We start from the raw sequence: 20,406 nt of genomic DNA, 5'->3' as shown, positions 1-20,406 counted from the left end.
CTCTGAGACAGGCTCTTGCTTCCTGCCTACAGACATGCCTGAACATGTCTCATCTACGCTAGGTTTCCTGCTATAGTTAGTGTAACAGGGTTCAGTTGTTGGTTTGGGGGTCTCATGTGGGCCTTAACTACAGTTCTCCCTTTGGGACACCAGAAGTGCTGGGCTTTGAGCCTCTATTTGTGCCACTCTTAGGTATTAAAAGAACACTTTTTATTTACATATGATATTACAATTTCCAAACAACAATTTTGAGTGGCATATAAACACTCTGAATCAACAAAAGTAAATACTAGCTCTACTTTACAGAGGATGAAATTAATGGAGGTTCGAAATGGGATTCTGAATTTGCGTTTGAGTCAAACTGACTAGTTTCAAATTGTGGCTTTCCACCACTTTCACACTGAATAGTGTGAAAGGCCTCCTTTCCTATCAGAACACAGCATGTGTCCTAAGTAGTCATGACAATACAAAAATATGCATTAAGGTGCCAGACACAGCAAGCAAAGTTTATCTGGCTGATACCATACAATTTGCTTATCTTTCAAATGCATTTTTAAACACTTACCGTAATTTGATACCTTCAAATTCTTTTATTTTTAATTCAGTGATTTCTTTTTGTCTTTCTAAATCTTGTGATACTTTCTTTAGTTGGCTCAAAAGTGAGGAGAGAGAGTCATCTTGTTCTGCGACTGTCTTTTCCATCTCAGCCAGACGAACAAAATGCTTGTTGGTAGGGACGGGGGTGGGCGATTGTTTTATTAAATCCTATGAAATATGAATATATTAGTAATTATTAAATCCTAGAGAATATGAATGTATTAGTGATTGGGTATTTTTAATTCAATGGCATTACTTTTCTAAATTTTAATTTAGCCTCTCAAATAATCACAACATCTATAACTTAAGAGGAAAAAGAGGCTTAAAGAAGAGAGAGACTTTAATTCTTTTTATTCCCCATATTTAGTAAAGTGTCTGCATGTAGTGGAAGAACAAGAAATGTTGATTTACATATGAAAACCCATTTTACAATTTATTCATGCTAACTGAAGGCTCAAGGCTTAATCCAAGGCTCAAGGATCCTAACATTACCTGTTAAGACATTAATGGCCATTTCACTCCTACAGAAAACAATGGTCAAAAGAGGCTGAAATCAGAACATGGAACAAAATACATTCATAATGAGCAGAATTTGAAAACACTGAGGTCTTATCATAGGAGGCTTTCAGTGCACAGTAAAGGAGTAGACACATGATCTGGGGAGCAGTACTGAGCTACTCAAGGATTTGAATCTAAGAAGAATGATCTAAACTGTGTTTTCAAAGATAATTTTGACAAAAAGGTGAAGTGATTTCTACTCTGAAGAGGTATAAATTTTAGATTGTGTGATCTCAAAACTTAATATAAGAAGCTGGATGCCAAGGGCTCATGCTCTGTAATCCTAGGTACTCAGGAGACTGAGATCTGAGGATTATGGTTTAAATCCAGACCAGGCAGAAAAGTCATTGAGACTCTTATCTCTAATAAATTAACTACTCAGAAAAAGCTGGAAGTAGCCCTGTGGCTTAAGTAGGAGGGCACTAGCCTTGAGCACAAAGAGGCTCAGGGACAGTACCCAGGCCCTGAGTTTAATCCCAGGACCAGAAAAAAAAAAAAAAAAGACTCAATAAAGAATGGAACACAATTTTTAGAATCTTACCTGAGCTGTTTTTTTGAATTTGCTGAGTGAACTATCAGCCTGCAATTCTAATTTACGATGAAGAGTATGAAGGTCTTCTTCATGTTTCTTTATAATTTCTCTTTGTTCCTATTTTACGAAAAACCAAAACTGTATTTTTAACAGTGATAACAATATTCACATATCCCAATTATTTTATTGCCTTTAATCTTTTAAAACTTCTGAGATAGGGAGCAAACAATATTTCCATTCATATATGTAGATAAGTAAACATCTGTCCTAGCACAAGCTCATCATGATTAAACCTATTCTTCATATTAGAATAATCTTGATCTATCAGTTTTTAACTTAAAAAATAGATATATCCCCACAATTCAAGCAAATCTGATCTCCACTGTTTACCAGTGTGACAGATTTTAACTACCGCCTCACTCCTTACATCTAAACTCTATGGTATTTTTCAAAATCACATGATTTCACCTATCCTCCTTTAGTTTGATATACAAAAGAAAGATAGACATACAGAAACTGCCAGTTTTATTGACAGATCTCTAATGCAATCATGTGAAAGCTACAGTTCCTAAATAGAATCAATAGAAAGCAACAAATAAATGACCACTTTAGTACATGATAAAATTTGCATTCGACTCAAAAATGTGACAATAAAATAGAAAACATAATATGATAAAATACCTCTCTGGCCTTTTCTAGAAGACGCTGGTACTTCTTTAATACTTCCTCCTTTTGATTTAACCGTGCTTGCATGTTTGCAATAGTTTGGTGAGCAATTTTCATTGTGTGATGAGATTTTGGATCCATTTCTTTTCTTCCTAGTTCAGCTATAAGTTTTTCCCGTTCTACAGTGGCAGGCAACTGAAGCCTCAGTTCAGTGATTACCTTATCTCTTGCCAGAATATTTTGCTCTGCCAATCGTAAAGCAGATTCTTTTTGTTTTAGCTTCTGTAGTCAAATCACAATAAATTATTAAAGCGTGCTCCATCTGAATTTTAGTTACATTAGTTATAACCAAAACAGGAGTTGTATCTTTCACATATTTATAATAATCATTTGACAAGAGGATTAATTGACTATTTTATGTGTTAGCCAAGACATTTGCATGAATATATTAGTTGTAAGATTATTATTAACAAAACCACAGAGAACCAATAGACTTACAAAGAGACTTCTCTGATGAGGAAATGAGAATGGCCAGGAGACATATGAAAAAATGCTCTACATCACTGGCCATAAAAGAAATGCAAATCGAAACAACATTGAGATTCCATCTCACCCCAGTAAGAATGTCATATATCAAGAAAACTAACAATAACAATTGTTGGAGGGGATGTGGCCAAAAGGGAACCCTACTTCATTGTTGGTGGGAATGTAAACTGGTTCAGCCACTCTGGCAAGCAGTATGGAGATTCCTCAGAAGGCTAAATATAGAACTCCCCTATGACCCAGCAGCCCCACTTTTGGGTCTCTATCCAAAAGACCACAAACAAAATCACAGTAATGCCACCAGCACAACAATGTTCATCGCAGCACAATTTGTCATAGCGAGAATCTGGAACCAACCCAGATGCCCCTCAGTAGACGAATGGATCAGGAAAATGTGGTACATATACACAATGAAATTTTATGCCTCTATCAGAAAGAATGACATTGCCCCATTTGTAAGGAAATGGAAGGACTTGGAAAAAATTATACTAAGTGAAGTGAGGCAGACCCAAAGAAACATGGACTCTATGGTCTCCCTTATTGGGAATAATTAGTAATGGTTTAGGCAATTCTATATAACAGAGCATCACAAGGCCCAATAGCTATACCCTTATGAACACATAAGATGATGCTAAGAGAAATGAAATCCATGTTGTGGAAACAATTGTTATATCACAGTTGTAACTACTTTCAACATCCTATGTTTATCTGTAGCTTCTATTATTGATGATGTTCTTGTATCACCTTCCTGTGGTTGTACCTACACTATCGCTGTAATCTTATCTGAGTATATTGGAAACAGTGTTTATGGGTATTGGAAGTAGGAAATTCAAAGGGAATACCAAATTTGAGAGACACAGGGTAAAAAAAGAGAAACAACTACAAAAGCAATACTTACAAAAATGTTTGGTGTAAGTGAACTGAACACCTCCGGGGGGGGGGGGGGTGGGAAGGGAAAGGGAGGGAGGGAGGGGGGTATGAGGGACAAGGTAACAAACAGTACAAGAAATGTATCCAATGCCTAACGTATGAAACTGTAACCTCTATGTACATCAGTTTTATAATAAAAACTTTAAAAAAAATAAAAATAGTGTCTATGCTGAGAGATTTAATTAAGGCTCTTTATTTAGATCCTACTGCTTAAAATTAGAGATGAATGGTGATACTAGATTTAGAACAAAATGTAGTAAATCACTTATTTTGCTTCAGTACATTGACTACCAGAGTAGCAGAAAACTAATCCATAAAAGTCAGCCGAGCATGAAACTAGGATTTCAGCATTCAAATCAAGGAGTTACTGTTTTAAAATCTGAACATGAAAAAGTAAACAAAGTAGAAAAAAATGTTTACTCTTCAGTAAGTTCAAAGCAGATATTTTAAAGCAAGTAAATCAGAGAATTACATAACCCATAAATTTTACATTTTCTGTGGAAAATCTAAGTTTTTCGAAGTGTTTAAAATTTATAAATTTACAGAAAAATCATTTTGTATATACTTACTGCTACTACGTTTAGGTAAAATCTAAACTGGAAATAAAATCCAGTTTACACTATTTTCTGGGTAAATTTAAAAAGGAAAACGGATTTGATAACCTGTTAATCAAATTCAGTATTTTGAATAACTGATTTCTAGTTTACCTTCTCATTTAGATACTCATAAAAAGGGATGAACTGAAAATTGTTTAACACAGTATACATTATCTATTAAAATATATATAAAATAAGGAAGGATGAGCTGAACAATAGTTGTTGACACCTGTGATCCTAACTACTTCAAGGATAAGATAAAAAGGATAGTGGTTTAAGGTCAAACAAAGCAAAAAAGTTTGAGAAACCTTCTCAACCAATAACTGGTGTGGTAGTATAGATCCTTCATACCAGCTATAACTGAAAGCAAAAGTACCAGGAGGATTGATTACATCTAGGTGTATACTACATCCAGGTGCATAACCAGGCAGGAATCAAGACTCTACCCAAAAAAATAAGTCAATAAAAGGATGGAAATTTGGTTTTTATGGCAGATCTTCTGTCTAATAAGTACATGGAACTGAGTTGAAGCCCCAATTGCTGCATAGGGTGTGTGTGTGTGTGTGTGTGTGTGTGTGTGTGTGTGTGTGTGTGTGTGTGTGTGTGTGTGTGTGTGTGTGTGTGTGTGTGTGTGTGTGTGTGATTAAGAGGAGGAGGAAGAAGAGGATGAAGGGAAGAAAGGTTGAAATTAGTTTACAAAGTTAGGTAACACTGCTCATAAAACTATAATTAAAGATCTTGTTTCCTTTGATGCTCACTTACTGCCAAATGTGTCCAAATTAAACAATGAATTTAAATTAGCTATATCTGCTTTTCATTACCAGATAATACAAGTATTGTAGAATACCCAGAGTGATACTGAAAATAGATTTATAATTTTAAACTGCAACATCATTAATAAACATTCTTTAGAAAATTACACAAACATAGCCAAAAAATACACCAACTAAAATGTAAATTCCTCTAATTACCTCTTCTAATGATTTACAAGTTGCCTGTGTTTCTAGAATTGTTCGAACATTCTCCTTAATCTTCCTAAGTGCAACTTCAAGTTGATTTGGGAGTGGCAAATTGGGGTCTGGCATTGATCCCGTAGCTTCTTCAAACTATTAAGAAACAATGTGTTCTTTAAAAACCAGTTACAACATCAAAATAACAAAATTAATATTTTAAAAATATTTGATAAAATTCAAACCAAATCTGTTATATTTCAAATATAAAAACATATCTTGAATTAAAATTATATCTGACTTGGAAATTAGTCAGTCAATGAGTTCTTGAGGTCAGGCTATAGGTTAGCAAACAGGATTAATCTTTCATACCTTTTGTGCTGCATTTAATATTTCATTTTGCTGACGGTCAAAGATATCGAGTTGACGTTCTAGTTCAACTTCTCTTTGATCCCAGGCCATTTGTCTTTCTTCATGGAACTGCAATGAAGACAATATGTGTTCGCCACACACATGGAGAGAAAATATTTGACAGGCATTTTAAATATAGTTTCTTATTTAAACCTCATGATTATCCTTTTAAAATCACTATAATTATTCTTGTCTTATGAAAAAGGATTCAAACTCAGAGGTGAATTAACTTGCCCAATATCACAGAGACAGGAAGATATGAAGCTAGAGTTTCAAGTTCTTCATCTGCCTAACCCATACCAAACATATCTAATGACGCTAGTCTAAGTAATACAAACATAGCAATGAAAAAAAGTTTTGGTCACCATGACACTTACATTCTATGGAGAAGGAAACAAGAAAATTAAAACAAAACAAGTATATAATATGTTATACAGTGGCATACACTATAGGGAACAAAATGAAGTAATCCCTATTCAGGGAATCTTATGACAGGATTTACTGTTCTAGATCAGGTGGCTGACCAAAGTTGCATAATCAGGTAAAGTATCTTGAGGCAGTCAGAGCATAAACACAAGTGGTTAGAAAAAGAAAATCTAAGCAGAATGAACCACGAAATCACTAAGGCCAGGAAGTACTTGGTGAATTTCATCTGCCTACAAAGCTTGTACTTTATTCCACTTCATAAATGACAGTACAAACAGTTGCAGAAGTCAAGTGATCAATAGCGAAACAAATTAACTTACCAAATATTTGCTTATATACTGCTTCTTTAAAGTTTACATAATTATTACAACTAAATAAATGTATATTTTGAAATAATTTAAAACCAGGTTATTTTGTAACCCATAAATTTTGCATGTTACATTTAATTAGGAGAATATAATTATTCATGCAATACTCTTATGTTTAGATAAAATCTTAGCCAAAAGATACCAAAATATAAAATGAAACCTTGTTTTGCTGGACAATTTCTTCTTCCAGACTGTTAATTGTATGCTCATATTCAGATATTATATTATTTAAATATTTTATTTCTTCTTTATCTTTGACTAATTCTCGATTTAGTTTAAGTTCTTGAAGACGAAGTTCTTCTATTTTCTTATGCCAGTTGATTACCTAAGATTTATAAATTATATAAAACTGTAACTACCATCACGATGATTTAAATTAAAATTAATAGATAATCCATAATAAAATAATGTATAAAAATTATCCTTTGGCAAATCCGGATGGCAAAGTTTATTTAGGACTTTTATGGAACTTTCTTAAATATGTGAGACATTATAATAAAACATTTGCCAACATAATTTTTTGGGGATGGATATTAATATCATTTTTCTTTTCTTACTATTTGTTTTATAGGTATTTACTGTAAACATGTCATTAACCCACTGGTATAACTCTTTTTAAATGTTAATTTTTACCCCAGTACTGAAAAAAACTCAAACATTTGTAGCCTAGAGAACAAGATTAAGATATAAAGTAATAATTTTTCATTTAAATCCTGCCCACTGCATGTAAAAACAAGGTAATATTTAAAATAAATGTGGACATAGTAGTAAATAATATAAAAAATATTTATAGAGTAGAACTCAACTGGTAACTATTAAATCATTTAAGAATCAGTATATTTACTAAATATAAAGTTTTCTTGCATCTACTTTCTTTTGCTGTTATACCAATTAACTATTATTTTTATGAAAATCTTTGCTTCTAAAAGCCTTTTATTTTAGAAATAAAAGGCACTCTATTAACTCCAATTCCTAATTTATAAAGTCTAAATTAATGAATTATACTTACAGACCCAAACTGTACATTTTGGTTTTCCATTATGGACTCCTAGAACCTATTAAGAATTTAAGATTATTAAGAGACTCTTGGAAATAGTGAATTTCATTCAGCCTATGTTTACCTTTTGGGCTCCCCTAGCATCCTTCAAAGTGCTTATTAACTCTTCTAAGCCCTTCAACTTTAATTCCATCTCCAGTGTTTTATTCTCCATATTTCTGTGTTCTTGTTGAGCATTCTTCATCTCTTCCATTATCTTAAGTTTGTCATTCTGCAACTGAATCATTGTTTTAGAGAACTTTTCCTGTTGTGCCAAGGGTAAAGCGCCACTGAACTGTCGACGCAGAGACTGAATTGTTTGCCGCAAATGTTTTGCTCTGTTTCTCCCCTCCAATCGAGCATAATAGAGAGCCTGTTCTTTCTCATCAAGTTTCTGTTCTAAGCGCAAGTTGCAGGTCTCCATCTTCTGAAGTTTAGATCCAACCGATTCCAGCTTGCCGAGAGCAGCAGCCTCACTAATCTGAAGAGCAACAATATGCTGGTGCAGCTTTGCAATTAGTGACTTTTCATCAGACTGTGCCTGACATTAGAAATACATATTGGTAGTAAGTTTCAAGTTTTCCAATAAAGCTGTTACCAAAAAAAATTCAAGGTAGTGTGGTATATGTATTTTACACAAAAAATCTAACTTTGTAATAATGTAATTTCCAAAGAACTGTATTAGAGAAAAAAATTAGGATCAACGTACTTAAAATTCTAGTGAAATACGGTTGGAATATTATTTTTAAATAAAAGTTCCAGACATTAATAATACTTGTATAGAATTGATGCAGATGGGGTATTTTTTCTTTAATTATCAAAAAATATTAGAATATGTGAAAAGATACACATTGTACGAGATAAAATTTTGCTTTTTAAGAATTGATTACTTCTCCTTAGGGCTTTAACTTTGATCAGTAGCCAGTACCTACCTATAAGCATTTAAATAAACACTATTCAAATTAAAAAAAATTCTAATTTGTAATCTTCTAAACCAGATTCAAACTAACAATAAGAAGAATAGGTGAGTATATCTTCAGAGTATATAACTAGAATACTACACCAATATCAAAAGTGAATTCAGCAGAAGGAGATTCTATGCAGAAGGGCCACTAGGACACATACCTGATATTCTAGCAGCTGCGTTCTGAGGGATTCCACCTCCGTTTCCCTGGACTGTTGCTGAGTACTCAAAAAATCAACTTGTCTTTTAGCAATATCAGAAATCTCTCTCAGTCTGGAAAATAAGAGGGTTATTTTAAGAACAATGAGGTATATTTCCTAAGTAAATACTCAAATCCTCAATTTCTAAAACCCTTTCTGAGAAAGCCACTTGATTCCAGCATCAGTCCCTTTTTTGTATCAAAGGTGAAGAGCTCAAGGGTTTCAGAACTATTTCATGCCATCTAATTCCCTAAGAGATTGGCAAGTAAGCTGTAAATACTCCATTTCCCAAACCTATCCTCCCCTGAAATGAGTACCGTGTAACACAGTGCCATGTTAAAAGATGTGAAGGGTAATGTAAATAATTCTCACACTGTTCTTAAAACTACTTTATAAATATAATATATAAATATAAGATACAAGCAAATATTAAATACATATATACACATATAGTCAAAGAACCCTTTCTGCACACTTTTTCATAAGGTACTTTTCACAATAATTAGGATGTGTTAGGATAAGATACTAAATATGTTTACCTATTAACATATCCTCGCAGTTAGTATGGAAATTTAAAATGCCTGTTCTTTTAAACTTCTAAGTTATGAGAAAGATGTTTTACATATGGAACTTGATATACATTTATATGTGGAACTTGATATATACATTATAAATATATAAATATATGCCTTATTTCTATTCACTAGTTTTCTGAAAAATGAAGAGAAAAAATGTACTTACTACATTACAAAATGTGAGTAGCTTGATGACAAGAAATACCTACAATTTCTGTTATTATTTCTGTGATAATAGAGACAGAAAAAGTATATAAAGTTGTTTTGTTTGGGGCTAGAATAACTGGCTCTGCAAGACAGATAAGCCAATTTCCTACACTCATCAGAAGCTCTCACAGCTAGTTATAAAGTTTGATGATCACAAAATATAAATAAAGGATACTATAAATCAGATACTCTAAAAAGCAAGGTCTATGAGAAAGAACAAAGAATCCCTCATAATAAAAAGAACTAGCAGTGACCAATGTTAACAAGAGACTTTCAAAATTCTAAAAGAATGCCTATGACTTTATGAAAAAGCAATAAAAAATACTGTTAAAATTTTCCATGCTTGATAAGAGTCACTCAGAGCTTGGGATACTCTTCTACTCAAGCAGGGCCTGATTACAAAAGGGAGTGAATACCTGGTGGGACACAATATTTACTCTAGATATTCTATTCTATATTTTATTCTAGATTAGCAGGTATGTTACCCAGTAGAAAACGAAAATGATACTATTACAGATTCCTTAAATATGACCATGTGAATATATGTTTAATACTTTGCACAGAGCCTAATATTTAGGAGACACCTACTGAACACAAATTAAGTCAAAATATGAGTTTCTCATTACATTTTTCATGGCAAACTTATCAAACAGAAGAGGTACTACTATGTCCTTATTAAAGTGAAGAAAGTTTAAATATACTAAACAACCACTATCTCTCTGTCCTCCTAAGAAATGTCAATATGAAGAAGTGGACCTCATAGGTGTTTGAGTCAAAGTTTTAGTGCTTTCTTCAATAATATTCCTGTGTGCTGAGAACTACTCATTGTAAGAGATTAGAGATTATTTCCTCTTCAGGGTTATTATTTTACCCTAATAAAAACCAATCACATTAATATTATTAATCTGGTTCTTAAAATAATAAATCAGTATTGGGAGTAAAAGTATTATCCCATATGCTTGTAAATACCTTTCTTGAAGAGAAATTATAGGCACAAAGTCTTATCAAATGACTAAGATGTTGGCACATACTTACTTCGACACTTCAACTTTCAGTTCCATTTCGTTCTTCTCTAATTCTAGAATGCGCTGCCTATCAGCATCACTGACTGCCTTGCTCACACTATCAGCTAATTCATCTCTTAACATCTGTTCCACCTTTTGTGCATCCAAGTTGATTTTGGTAAGCTAAGAGAAAAAAATATTCAGATACATCAGTTTGTTTGTTGCTTTGTTTTGCTTGGGTCTTAAACTCAGGATTTAGGTTTTGCTCACTTTACTGGTGCTCTACAGGTTGACCCATGCCTCCACCCTAGTGTTTTGCTGGATAATTTGCAGGTGGAATCTTTCACAGTTTTCTGCCATAGGTGACTCTGAACTATGACTTTACAAATCTCAGTCTCCAGAGAAGCTAGGATTATAGGATTACACATATGAGCCACCACAGCCTGGCTTGTTTGTTGCTGATGCTCAGGAACAAACACAGTCTCAGGCATGCTAACACATGCTCTACCTATATAAACTAAGGTATATCTGTTTGGGGGTGAAGTATCCCATATAATTTAGCCTTTAAAATACTATAGTCCTTTTACATTGGCTGAATCCAGACACAGGAATGAATTGTTAAAAAGAGATAAGACAAATAAACCAGGAACCAATTATGGAAAATGTAGTTATATTCTAATTCAACAAAATTGTATTAGTTAGTCCACTCTTCAACAGTCTTTGATAGTCTTAATTTGCATGGAATGAGTATATTCACTGTATTTTACTTTGATTATATAATCTAAAAATAAATCTTAATATCCTTTTAGTACCCCAACAAAAATGATATTTATACTTTGAAAAACAAATTATCTAGGTAAAGAAACATTGTAAGTATGTAAACCCAATAATCAGCTTGTTCATACACTGGATTCTGACCACTTTAAAAAAATCTAAAACTTCCCATTAGAATGTAGTTTCCTCTGCTCATGTGTAACATGCTAATTTATGAAGCATTTAAAAACAAAACAAACATAAAAAGAGAATGCAAAGTTCATGAAAGCGCAATTTCCTTTTTCTCTGGTTTCTTACCATTGTATTAGCTCCCAAACTGGGTCTGGCATATAATGTGCAATAAATACATATTTGTTAAATGAAAGGATGGTAGTAGATGACAATTTCTTTAAGTCAATAATATATTTTTGTTCATTACAAGTAATATGTCATTAGTAAGACAAACTCAATCACAAAAATACGTGCTTTTCATTTGATCAATTCAGATCTTAATCTTCTATTTACCTATTACTGGAAACACAAGTGTAATATGAACGTTCTATTTCAAAGACACAAACCTCTTAGTAATACAAATGTCTACTACAACTAAATTTTTACCCTTTGATTGATTGCATAATAAAATTATATCAAACCTCAGCAAATTTGGTTTCCAATTCAAAATTACGTTCTTCCATTTGCTTTAATGAAGTCCGTAAGTGCTCATACATTTTTTGACAATGTTCAGCCCGTTGCCTTTCGTTTAATTCCTTCATTTCCAACATAGTGATTTTTTTGGAAATAGAAACAATTTCACTGTTTGTCACTGATTTCTTTGCCTTATCCATGTAAGATTCATTTCCTATATATAATAAGACTCAAGTAAATCTCCTGTTATTTGCATCATAATTATATATTAAATATTTTATATCTGCATTTTATGAAGTAATATAATTCCATGAAAAGCTCATTTTGAATTATGATGATTTTTTTTTTTTACTCTTAGCTTTGTTACTTTTTGCCTGTCAGATATCTATTCTATTTCATCTCTGAAACAATGTTCTTCATCAATGAACTTACAATCAAAAAACAATTCCTCTTGGGCTGAGGATATGGCCTTAGAGGAAAAGTGCCCGCCTCGTATACATGAAGCCCTGGGTTCGATTCCTCAGCACCACATATATAGAAAATGGCCAGAAGTGGCGCTGTGGCTGTGGCTCAAGTGGTAGAATGCTAGCCTTGAGCAAAAAGAAGCCAGGGACAGTGCTCAGGCCCTGAGTCCATGCCCCAGCACTGGCAACAAAAACAGAACAAATAAAAAAAAATTCCTCAAATGACTGAAATAATAGAAGTCTTAATGTAGAAAATTAAGAAATAAGAAACATTTTATGAACTTGAGTAAACTTCTAGAAACATTGAAGCAAACAGTGTTACTTTGTGAATATAAGTACAACTGCTTGGCTTTTAAAGCATAACAAGGCAAAGATAAGTATACTCACAAACCATAGACATTATTTGTCTTAATACATGTAATATCAAATGTTGTATATTCTTTTATTAGTTATTATGCTTCACTCTTACATATGTAGTTATATGGCTCATCATTGAACCCCATATTTGAAGTTAGATAAAAAGAAAACTAAAACTCTAAAATATTGTGAAAAGATACCACTTAGGAGTGTCATTATGTAGTCATTTTTACAGTGGAGAATGGAAATCATATTTTCACTCTGCATAATTGACAGGTTCCAGAAACAAAATGAAATCAAACTTGATAGTTTTGTTTTATAGAGACAGAATTAAAATTCATATGTTTCGGGTACCCATATGACTTAAAGAATAAGGATATTGTATATAGATTTATCGGAACTATGGAAGGAAAGTGGAACATCAAAATGGAGCGACAAATGTTTTGTAAAAGGCAAACCAATGCAATAGCAACACTTACAAGACAATATGCTGTAAACCAACTGTACAACTCGGGGAAGGGAGGGGAGGCAGGGAGGAAGGTGGGAGAAAAATGAGGGAGGAGGTAACAAGCTTGATAAGAAATGTACTCACTGCCTTACATATGAAACTGCAACCCCTCTGTATATCCCTTGACTATAAATAAATAAATTAATTTAAAAAAGGATAACTATGACACATTTTGAAAATAGTCTTTTGTAATACCAAAGCTTTTTGTTTTCTGAGTTCTGGGGTTGTAACTCGGGACCTCTGGAGCAGTACGCTTGTGCTCTAGTAGCGTTCTGTTTTGCTTTGTTTATAATTCTATTTTGATTAACTTGTGACTCTCTTGACTTAGCCTCCTGATTAGCTGAGATTAGAGGTATATCCCAGTACCTGGCATCTCCTTCTATTTTTTCAGCTTTATATTTTCAAGTTTTAACAACTGAATTTTTTCAAACTAATATATATCTTCTGAATAATAACAAAAATATCTAGTGTCTCAGTTTCAAAAATACTGGGGCTGGGGATATGGCCTAGTGGCGAGAGAGCTTGCCTCGTTTACATGAGGCCCTGGGTTCGATTCCCCAGCACCACATATACAGAAAACAGCCAGAAGTGGCACTGTGGCTCAAGTGGCAGAGTGCTAGCCTTGAGCAAAAAGGAAGCCAGGGACAGTGCTCAGGCCCTGAGTCCAAGGCCCAGGACTGGCAAAAAAAAAAAAAAAAAAAAAAAGGAAAAAAAATACTTCAACATGTTATTCATGTATTTTCACAACATATGATCTCAGACTGTTATAAAATGTATATACTGGGCTGGGAACGTAGCTTAGTAGAGTGCTTCCCTAGCATGCATGAAGCCCTGGGTTTAATTCCTCAGTATCACATAAACAGAAAAAGCTGGAAGCAGTGCTGTGGCTCAAGTAGTAGAGCTCTAGATTTGTGTACAGAGAGATTCAGAAACAGAGCCCTGGCTCTGAGTTCAAGCCCAGGACCAGAAAAAAAATGAATATATCATATGATCTATATTGTATTATTAATCTGTTAGGTATCACTAACTGCCTATTAAATGAGACTGCTACAAAGCTCATTTCTTTAAACAAAACATGTCATTGTCATCTGGTACAGAGAAGTTATTTTAAATGAAAAATATTCATTGATATATTATAATCATTTTGTGTTACCACAGTACTACGATTTACCTAATTTAGTTTCTTGTTCCCAGGCTTGCTCAATAGTGTGCAGTTTTTCCTTGGTAATCTCTAGTTCTTTATTTACACACTCCATTTGTTCTTTTAAGGATGCATTTTCACACTGAATAAAAGATAATGATGTAATGTCTTATATAGTACTTACTAAAATTCATGATCTAATTTTTCAAGTAGTTTTCTCCATAGTTTTCTAGTGTACAATACAATTTAAAAATAATCACCAAAATCTTGTGTTTCTAATACGTGGCTCTAAAATTCTGAGCAATATCTTCTGCCATTAACGCTGTAAGGTCATTTGGTTAACCTGTGATAATCCAAGGACCCAGTCTTTTAAAAACTAGTGCTTACTTGCCCATTCACACGAGTACTTACTGAGAATTCCCTTACATGGCAGCAGTGGCAGGTGCTACAAATTCATAATGGAAAAAGAATTGACCAAAGTCTAGATACTGAAGGCTTCTCAGGTTGATGTTTGTGGGTAAGTATATATGGCAAGAATTGGGGAGGTTGTGGAAGTCAGTCGACATTAAAAAGAGAAACAACAGAACAAGAAATGTACTCACTGCCTTACATATGAATCTGTAACCCTCTGTACCACAGTTTGACAATAAAGAAAAAGTTTAATTAAAAAAATAGGAATGGGTGAAAATAGTCATAAAAGTCAGTGCATATTCTAAAAAATTAAGGAAACTGAAGGAATAAGTGAGGTTGGGAGGGATGGAAGAGTATTATGGAAGGGGTGAAACCGATCAAGTTTCATTATATTCACATACTTTTACTTTGCTGAATGGCAACTCCTTTGTACAATTAAAGATAAAACTAAAATGGGAAAAAAGGAGAAATAACAGAAAATCCATTTTAAAAAATACCAAGAAGGTGGGACTGTGGCCTAGGGGTAGAGTGCTTGTCTAGCATGCACAAAGCCCTGGGTTTGATTCCTCAGCACCACATTATACAGAAAAAGCCGGAAGTGGTGCTGTGGCTTAAGTGGTATAGTGTTAGCCTTGTGCAAAAAGAAGTTAGGGATAGTGCTCTGGCAGTTGAAGCCCCAGGATTGGCAACAACAACAACAAAAAAAAAACAACCAAGAACCATGGAGAAAAAAAAATCAGTCTATTAAGCCAGAGGAAAACAGATGGGGACATATCTAAATAAGAGTGGTTGAAAATGGTGTTAACCATCAAAGAAGTATTTCAGGTAAAACCTAGCCACACTTGACCAGAAATTGACCATGAAAAGAGCCAATTATCTGAAGCAAGAAACAGTTTGAAATATTAGAAGGGCAGAGAGAGTAAAATGGCTCAATGCAGCAAATAATTTTGAGTGTTAGATGGCCCAAGCCTCAAAAGCAAAAATAGTGAGGAGTAGTGAAGAGAGTATTTATTACCTTATCCAAAATATTTGGCACTTGAAGAGTTTCAGGTTTTCTGTTGTAGTTACTATGTTTTTCTTTTGGAATATTCGTATATTTAAGCATCCCTAATTTGAAAATCTGAAATATGGAAATTCTCCCAATTCTGAACCTTTTTCTGTAGTGATGCTCAAAACTTGTATTTTAGTGGAATAGCTAGGAAATAAACTAATAGGTAATACTAATACTAATGGAAATAAGTATTATGAAGAATAAAAACATTGGAGTAAGGACTAAAGAAAAAAGCCATATAATAAAAATAAATTACTACTGTTAATTAAATCTATCACAAAAACAGAATCCAGTGACCCTGAGAAAATTTTTGGAAATAGAGAATGCTGCTAGAGAAAGGAAGAGGAACTTCCTCCATTGATTATAATATCGTATCCGATATCAGTGATAAAACCAAAGTTTATAAATGAATTATACACCTGCTAGAAGTAGAAACAACTTTTAATAAATAACAATTTGCATTTCTTTAATGTAAAGTCACTTATTTCACAATGTTCAAGGATTACAGAAGCTTACCTCTAGGTGTTCTAAGTTATTTGTTCTTTGAACAAGCATATTATCTTTTTGAAGGATGTCTCTGTACTTAGCAGTCAAGTCATTGTATTGTTTATTGGCTAGTTCTAGTTCAGACAGAGACACACTATTATCTATAACTTTTTGTAGCGCTGCAATCCTGAAAATGGCCATTTCCTATTTAAAGAAGATACAATGAGTTTGTTGCTATAATTATTTTCTGTTAAAGCAGACTTTTGAGAAGATGAATATAATTAGAAACAAAACAGATTTTAGAGTCATTTAAATATATATATATAGAGAGAGAGATTCACAGTATAAGAAGCTACTTATAACTCCATCATATATTTGCAAATTATTTATTTAAATTTCCAAAAGTGAATTCTTTTATAACTCACAGGTAAATTAGTTATAATAAAGAAAATTCAAATAATTCTATAAAGTATAACAAAGAGCAAAAAAAATCAAGTATAATGTGTCTTTGGATTTTTTAAAATTTCAGATTATAAATCATTTAGAACTGTAGATAATTAAGGATCAAAATTAGCATTATTGACAGTCACATTTATAGCCTAGCTCTGTCTGCTAAGTAGTTCTCTGTTCACGTGATTTATGGAAAAAAAAATTCTTCTCCCACAATCAGCTAGAATAAATTATATAAAATATTTTAAGTTACTTATGTTTTATGGTAGGACCAACCATGAGAACAGAGACGCCATCACTTAAAAGCCTTAAATTTATAGTCTTTAGTGGAGCACTAGTGAGTGGCAGGGGGACTCCAGTCACAAAGCCCTTACTTCCCTGAATACCACTAATACATGGCTTATATAGCCCAAAACAACACAAGGTTCATGCAAGTAATCTTAACACAGTAGAAAGCAAATTAGATGTGGACACAATCAAAGCAAATCAAAACCTAGTGAATACTCAAATCTAACTACGACATTAAAGATAAGCCAAAACAAATCAAATATGGACATAGTCAATGGAAATAAAAAAACCAATCATCTAAGGCAAATAAGACTTTTCTGGAACTTATCAACTCAAAATACAATTTTAAAATAACGATCTCCTTACTTCACTTAGTACAAAGCCATAGTTTAGATGTGAATACCCCCAAGGTACACAGAGCAAAAGCTTATTCACCAGTATGTCTTTCTTGGCAGGGGATAGAAACTTTAAAAGATGTTAGTAAGAGTCTAGTAAGAGATGTTAGGTCTTTAGGGAGGAGTCTAGTAAGAGATGTTAGTTCTTTGGGGAGGTGTCTAGTAAGTGATGTTAGGTCTTTGGGGAGCAGTCTAGTAAGAGATGTTAGGTCTTTGGGGAGGAGTCTTGAAGGGGACTATAGGACCTGTGTCTTTTTTCCATGCTCTCTTTTCCTTTGGATTCATGATTATGCAGTAAATAAGCTTTTTCCATCACATGCTCCTACCACAATGTTCCCTGTTGTCATAGCCAAAAGCAGCACATATTTAAGCATCATAGCCTAAAACTTCCAAACATATGATATACAGCCTTGCCAATTTTTAAGTTAATTTATCTCGGTTTTTGTGACACTAGTGGAAAACTGATGAACATAATGTTCTATTGAAAGATATAAAAAGTCATCAACCAGAAAGAACCAGAAAGAAATGCTTGAAGTTTTAGCTCTCTTCAAGAGGTTGCTTTGTGATAAGCAAACATCACACAAAGAACATTGATGAATGTTGGAAGCTTATTAAACAGTACAAATAGTGGAATTCATGAGGTAAGAAAAAGAACTTAGTTAATGATTCATTGTGAAGTACAATAGTGATAGAAAAATATCTGTAATAGCACTTCATATCTCACCGTGAGCTTCTCTTCATCTAAGCACAAACAAGTAACCCTTATCTTTGACATAAAAGCCTTTGAGTATGGAGACACCCTAAACCAATTGTTATGTTGGTGGACTTATCCAGGAAAACTTAATGAGGATTCTTCAGCTTAGTCTAGAAGGTGTTAGTATACCAGAACAAGGATAGTCATTTGGAGCCTCCTGCTACCATATCATACATGCTGTCCAGAGGTGATTATTTCTCACTTTCAATCTCTTTCCAATTTACTAAAGAAATCCTGGTTAAACTTCAAAAAAATATTTACGATTTAGTACATCAAAATTCAAAACACACATTATTGTCTAGAACATGGGACAAACTGAAGAAATGTAAACAGTTTGGGCACTAGGTAAATTAGAGAGTTTTTGTCAAATTTTTAGATTAAGTCATTTTGATATGTCAACAAATAAAAGTTTACATTGTCAAGATGTATAATAACACTATTTAGAAGAAAAATGACTACAGTTTAAAACTTTCTACAAACAAAGCCAACAAAAACATGAAATAATGATGTCATATATTATCCCAGTAATAGCTTCTGGGTGTTCATGATTACATATATATATATAGAGAGAGAGAGAGAGAGAGAGAGGGAGAGAGGGAGAGAGAGAGAGAGAGAGAGAGAGAGAGAGAGAGAAAGACAAAACCAAGAATCAGAAATACCTTAAATCTCTGTAAACATCCAATTTTCTCACAAACTTCAGCCTCCATGAATATTAAGTCATTCTTTTGTTTCCCATTTTCTTTTCTGAGGTGTCGTTCCGTTTCTACTAAAGTTGTATATTGCCTTATGAGTGACTTTTCATTCACTTGTAAAACAGTGATTTTTCTACTGTTCTCTGAAAGTGTTTTTTTCATTTCATCTGAATCCATCTGAAGAGCACTGAGCAAATTCTGCACAAAACACTTTGATGTTACTAAATCTAGCTATCTTAGTATGCACACTGTATACTGATGTTAAAATAGTCTTACTTACATTATATTCTTTTACTTTTATAGCATCTTGTTGAATTTGAACTTCCAATTTTTTCTTTTCTTCTTTTATTGTTTCAGATTCTGTTTTCCAGGTCTCCTTTTCACTGAAAAACAAACAAATAAAAATCACAAAGCAATGACAGTAATAAAATGATGATATAATAAATCCAATAAAATAGTCATATGAAAACTTTAAACCATGGAAATTCTAAATTTTTTAAATAAAATTTGTTTAAAGAGAGCCATCTTAGTGATCTAGACAAGGAGTTAAAATTTTCAGTTAGCTTTTTATTTTTTTTTTATTTTTTTTTTATTTATTTTTTTTTTTTGGCTAGTCCTGGGCCTTGGACTCAGGGCCTGAGCACTGTCCCTGGCTTCTTCCCGCTCAAGGCTAGCACTCCGCCACTTGAGCCACAGCGCCGCTTCTGGCCGTTTTTCTGTATATGTGGTGCTGGGGAATCGAACCTAGGGCCTCGTGTATCCGAGGCAGGCACTCTTGCCACTAGGCTATATCCCCAGCCCCATCAGTTAGCTTTTTAAGTAAATGCAAGTTAACAAAAGTTATTACCAAATTATTTTATTTTTCTAATTCATAAGTTTGAAAGAATTACAACATGATGGTCTATTTTCGGACTTGAAGTACAGAAGGTAAGTCTAGAAACATCTAGTGCCAGAAAACAAACCAATGTTTGAAACTTGGTTCAAAGACTAATTCGTTCTTGTGAAAAGGATATAAAATCTATCTTTAAAGGGGGTACTCACTATCCAAAAGAATGACTCCAATTGAGTCATTACTTTCCAAACTAATTCAGGAAATCAAATGTCAGCAGTCTGACCTGACTAGCACTGACTACTTGAAAAATGTTTAGCACATCAGCAGTAGAAATCATTAGATTTAAAAGAGTAGTTTAAGTGCTTTTACCATTAAAAAAAATATGTGATGGAGCTGGGAATGTAGCTTAGCAGTAGAGTGCTTGCCTAGCATGCATGAAGACCTGGGTTTGAATCTCAACACCACATAAGCAGAAAAAAGCTGGAAGTGGTCCTATGGCTCAACAGGTAGAGTGCCAGCCTTGGAAAAAGAAGCCAGGAACAGTGCTCAGGCCCTGAGTCCAAAGCCCCAGGACTGGTAAAAAAAGAAAAAAAAATATGTGATGGAATGCACATAT

General features: G+C 33.5%; 1 protein-coding gene across 6 annotated transcripts in view; it reads right to left on the bottom strand.

The window, feature by feature from the left end:
- The window catches only part of Cep290 (centrosomal protein 290), a 67,571-nt gene that overhangs the window by 21,656 nt on the left and 25,509 nt on the right, over positions 1 to 20,406 (bottom strand). For all 6 annotated transcript variants that reach the window (XR_007212779.1, XM_048358621.1, XM_048358581.1 and 3 more), the window contains 14 exons: positions 19,239 to 19,341; positions 18,926 to 19,156; positions 16,410 to 16,583; positions 14,462 to 14,573; positions 11,970 to 12,175; positions 10,595 to 10,746; positions 8,739 to 8,850; positions 7,699 to 8,154; positions 6,738 to 6,902; positions 5,745 to 5,852; positions 5,394 to 5,528; positions 2,369 to 2,635; positions 1,697 to 1,804; positions 566 to 765 (listed from right to left, as the gene is read on the bottom strand). Coding sequence is in view for 5 of the 6 variants with exons in the window: in XM_048358621.1 (XP_048214578.1) it covers positions 566 to 765; positions 1,697 to 1,804; positions 2,369 to 2,635; positions 5,394 to 5,528; positions 5,745 to 5,852; positions 6,738 to 6,902; positions 7,699 to 8,154; positions 8,739 to 8,850; positions 10,595 to 10,746; positions 11,970 to 12,175; positions 14,462 to 14,573; positions 16,410 to 16,583; positions 18,926 to 19,156; positions 19,239 to 19,341 (2,529 nt within the window). In the remaining variant the exon portion in view is untranslated. The remainder of the gene's footprint in view (positions 1 to 565; positions 766 to 1,696; positions 1,805 to 2,368; positions 2,636 to 5,393; positions 5,529 to 5,744; positions 5,853 to 6,737; positions 6,903 to 7,698; positions 8,155 to 8,738; positions 8,851 to 10,594; positions 10,747 to 11,969; positions 12,176 to 14,461; positions 14,574 to 16,409; positions 16,584 to 18,925; positions 19,157 to 19,238; positions 19,342 to 20,406) is intronic.

Source organism: Perognathus longimembris, chromosome 1 (genome assembly GCF_023159225.1).
Source record: "Perognathus longimembris pacificus isolate PPM17 chromosome 1, ASM2315922v1, whole genome shotgun sequence".
NCBI lineage: Eukaryota > Metazoa > Chordata > Mammalia > Rodentia > Heteromyidae > Perognathus > Perognathus longimembris.
Note: the sequence above shows the minus strand (reverse complement) of the source record. Positions and strands in the feature narration are given on the sequence as shown.